The following is a 4,021-nucleotide window of genomic DNA, read 5'->3' on the forward strand; positions in this document are numbered from 1 at the left end:
AACATAGACTCATAATTCTCTATTAAAATATTTATTAAAAACATGACACATAGGTAAAATGAAAAAAGGTTAGATTAAAGGCTGATTATTGATTATTAAATTTAAAAAAAAAACTGTTAATATTGTTTTTCAACAATAATGCATCATAAATAAATACATCAATGTTTTATACGAGGTTATTTTTGAAATGTATCGACCATTTCTGACCAGTGATTGATGTTGATTTTAGGAATTAATTGGGAATTACAGAGTTGCAAATCAGCCATTGTAGGTATCAAAAATACTTTTTCCTGCATCATTGTGACATTATTGCTGTTATCACAAAAGATTCTGGCAAGCGTCACTTTTCTGATTTCTGTCAGTTGATCTTAAATATTAAAAAAATATAGTTAAAATCAGGATAATTTATAAAAAATATTTCAAATATACTAACATTCATTGAATATATTTGGTAAATCGTAAAAATATCTATCTGCCATTCTAGTTCTTATAAACTGTTCTCTAATAATACATCTCATCGTTGGGCCAACCATTGAGTCGTCTTCGTGTTTTTCAAACAAAGCACCTACCAATAGCTCTATATCTCTCCAATGTTTATATTGCTTCAATAGTTTATCAGTTGCCTAAATATTATAATATACAGGAATGAAATAATCACTATATTATTCTTTAATATTTAATATACTTTAAAACTTACACCTTCAACCATGATCTTGGATAAATCTTTTACACTTCTTATAGCTTTTAGTCGACAATATTTTCTAAATTCTGTGTAGCTTGGTATACCATGATCGCGGCTTCGTTGTATATCCAAGCTGACAATGTCCATTCCAAACACGTGGTTTGGATGAACACTGTATAAGTAATTTGTAAGCTGAAAAAAATTCAAATCACTTATGTTAAAATATGTAAACGTATTTATAAATATAGTCTGTTAAATGGATAATGTCATCATCATCTATGAGTTTTTGTCATCGTGTTATATTGATTGTATTTCAAAAACCTACCGTTTGAGTAAATAGCATATCGATTTTTTGTGTATTCTGCGTAGATAGCCCTCTGACAAGCTGATCCATGTAATTTAATAGTACACCAGTTGGTCGGTTGTAATGTTCCTTTAGTGAAAGGTTTGCGTTGATCACTCGGTCTTCCGTATATAAACTAAATAAAAATGAAGGTTCATACAAATTAATAATTATAAGTAGGCTAAATGTGATGATTCTCTTTAGAAACAATTAATGCACAGCAATCGACATCTTAATATATTATATTGTTTTGTACATTATCAATTTTGAGGTCTTCACATATATTGTTGTCGTAGGTATATTGTTAAGTCTACAATGTAGACACTAGACAGTCGTCAATATAATTTTATTTAATACATATAATATATGGAGTATAAGCGCAAATATATTTTGGCAACTTTTAAATTTAGATAGATCAAAAGCAATCTGAAGTAACAGTAGAATTTTTCTAAATTATAACACTGTCATTCACGCGTACCAATATACTTGTTACTGATCTAAAACTGATTTGTTTTATTTCAGCAATTTTACCCTCTTACATTTTAAAAAGAATAGTGGTGGGTTATATGTTTGTTTAAACCAAATAGTGCACGTAAGTGGCATATCTAGGGGGGCTAAGGAGGCTTAACCCCCCCCCCCCAAATGGTCGGGTTATTGTTTAATCTTAAATAATAAAAGGCAAAGTAAAAACCATGATATTTCAGGAAACTTTTGATGAAATATTTTTCCTATTATTAATTATTAATACAATCGAGTATAATAAGCTCATATTGTCGTATTATTACGGTACGTACCGGTATAATATTATTTGATCGATATGAACATAGTAACAAATATTATGTAATATGTAATATTTAGACTTAAATAAAAACACGGGATAACTAATAAATAGTGGACCGTACTTAGTGGGGGGTTATCCAGTATACATATACATATATATACACATTAGGCAATAGGCATATACTTACGCTCCCTCATACACCACACACGACACATGCAAAACATAAATGATATTCAACACCTCTCCGACCAGCCGTTTAGTAAAAACCAACTATCAATTATCAACGGCGCCAGACGACAGCACATTATAACTCATAATAAACTTCAAGACCCTGACGACAAATTTCCTATATAGACGTAGGGACATCATAAGTACAGTGAGTACCTAATTTTAAACTATTTATTAGTAATTATTTATTGATATAATCAAAATCAATATTAGCTGTTATTTGCTTTGCTGTTTTTATAACTTTTGTCTCATTGAAATATTGTTTTTAGTCCTTATTAATGCCTGCTTTGACTGAAAATGAAATGTACAAGAATTATATTGCTTGTTTCATAATGGTTCGAACGCTGAAAAAGTCTAAAATTGTCGATTGTTTAAAACACATTTGGATACCTCCACTTGGTTTTAGTTTTCCGAAAAACTTAGAACGCAAACAAAAAAGAAAATTTCAGCATAAATATTTAACACAATATTCTTAGCTAGCATATAGTCATATATATAAAGGCGCCTACTGTAAATTTTGCGTAGGTATTGTTAGCTTCCTCTGATAGTGGAATAGGTAGACAGGTAAATGAGTGCTTACAAATGTAACCTAAATACCTTATGAATTGTACTTTCTTTGTAAAAATACATTATAGTAACCAAACTTAAAACATAATTTCAGAATTTGGGTAAATTAGTAACTCCGCCTATGTTGAATGATACTTAATATTACTTTAAACACCATGTGCTCTTTAGGTATATTATAATTGGTATGGTTGTTGTGAGCTGTAACAGTAGATGTAACTGGGTCAATTGCCTTTTCTTTTTTTAATAGCCGCATTTATATTAATATTTAATACTTCAATATTTAATTTTTTAGAACCACTAATTAATAAAGTATAAACGTAAATCGATTGAATATTAATTAAAATAAAATCTTGAGTCAAAGATCGTAGTTAACTGATAGTTATTAGTTTTATTATAGATATATACACTTTACATAATATTACATATATAATTTACATAATACTATATACTATAGTATACTGTATACTTAATCGATTGTTTTATAATGTAATAACAATTCTAAAAAGGTGGGCAAGTGGTCGTCGCTCTGCTGTACAGTAGGTTACAAGTGGGTCTCTGTAATGGATGGTGTTAAATTTTAATTCAATGATATAATATCATTGTATATAAGAAAAACAATTCTGAGCAGAGACGGTATGTCAGTCTAGGTATTAGACATATTATATACTTATCTATGGTATTAAAAAAAAAATTGACCTATATAGGTAGGTACCTATAATAAATTACAAATTAATCATATCACTATATCCATTAGGTAACGCGTTATACATCAACAACAAACTGTGGTACTATCATAGATATATAATAGTATACTTTAGAAGTTTCAAGTACCCACAAATAATATTATACAAGCACAAAAAATAACTAAAATAATTATTCCAGGTATTTTAATATATAATTTCTTCCAAAGTTGAGCTTAATAAGAATATTTGATGATATTATTGTGAACAAAGTAATTTATATATAACCCATTTACGTGGAACCTTGTTCTAAATTTTCAATCCTTAGCTGTAAAAGTTGAACATTTTATACATTTTTAACAACAAAATAATTATTAAATATTAATTTTGATAAAGTTTGTCGAAATTTGAACTTTAAATACTTATAAAAAAAATTGTGCCTATGTATTAATAATATTTTTCAACTGCTATTGTAAAAATATATCAGGAGCCTTGAATTCAATTTTCACACTTTTTTACCCATCAAATAAAATTATATTCATATTTAAAGAAAAAAAAACTAAAAAATTGAAAACTGACAATGTCCTTAAACAGCCCAAAAAGAGTCAAATTATTTTCAAAATTGTATAGTGTATAGAAAACGAAAATATAAGCATTCAGGGAAATTTTCAAGTATCTACGGTCATTCGTATTTTAACAACAAAATAAGGAAATCGTTTCATGAGAAATTGATTGAATCT

General features: G+C 28.0%; 2 protein-coding genes across 2 annotated transcripts in view; both read right to left on the minus strand.

Moving 5' to 3' along the window:
* Nucleotides 1–134: 134 nt before the first annotated feature.
* LOC100572331 (peroxidase-like) lies at nucleotides 135–1,364 on the minus strand. The gene is made up of 4 exons (XM_029485610.1): nucleotides 1,008–1,364; nucleotides 698–874; nucleotides 434–623; nucleotides 135–367 (listed from the first exon to the last, which is right to left on the minus strand). The coding sequence occupies exons 1-4, from the start codon at nucleotides 1,074–1,076 to the stop codon at nucleotides 177–179; spliced, it is 627 nt and encodes a 208-aa protein (XP_029341470.1). The 5' UTR covers nucleotides 1,077–1,364; the 3' UTR covers nucleotides 135–176.
* Nucleotides 1,365–2,309: 945 nt separating this feature from the next.
* Nucleotides 2,310–4,021, minus strand: part of LOC103308264 (peroxidase-like) — a 7,729-nt gene continuing 6,017 nt past the window's right edge. Inside the window, exon 9 of the mRNA XM_029485088.1 lies at nucleotides 2,310–2,325. Within this exon, the coding sequence (XP_029340948.1) occupies nucleotides 2,310–2,325 (16 nt within the window). The remainder of the gene's footprint in view (nucleotides 2,326–4,021) is intronic.

Source organism: Acyrthosiphon pisum, chromosome X (assembly GCF_005508785.2).
Source record: "Acyrthosiphon pisum isolate AL4f chromosome X, pea_aphid_22Mar2018_4r6ur, whole genome shotgun sequence".
Lineage (NCBI taxonomy): Eukaryota > Metazoa > Arthropoda > Insecta > Hemiptera > Aphididae > Acyrthosiphon > Acyrthosiphon pisum.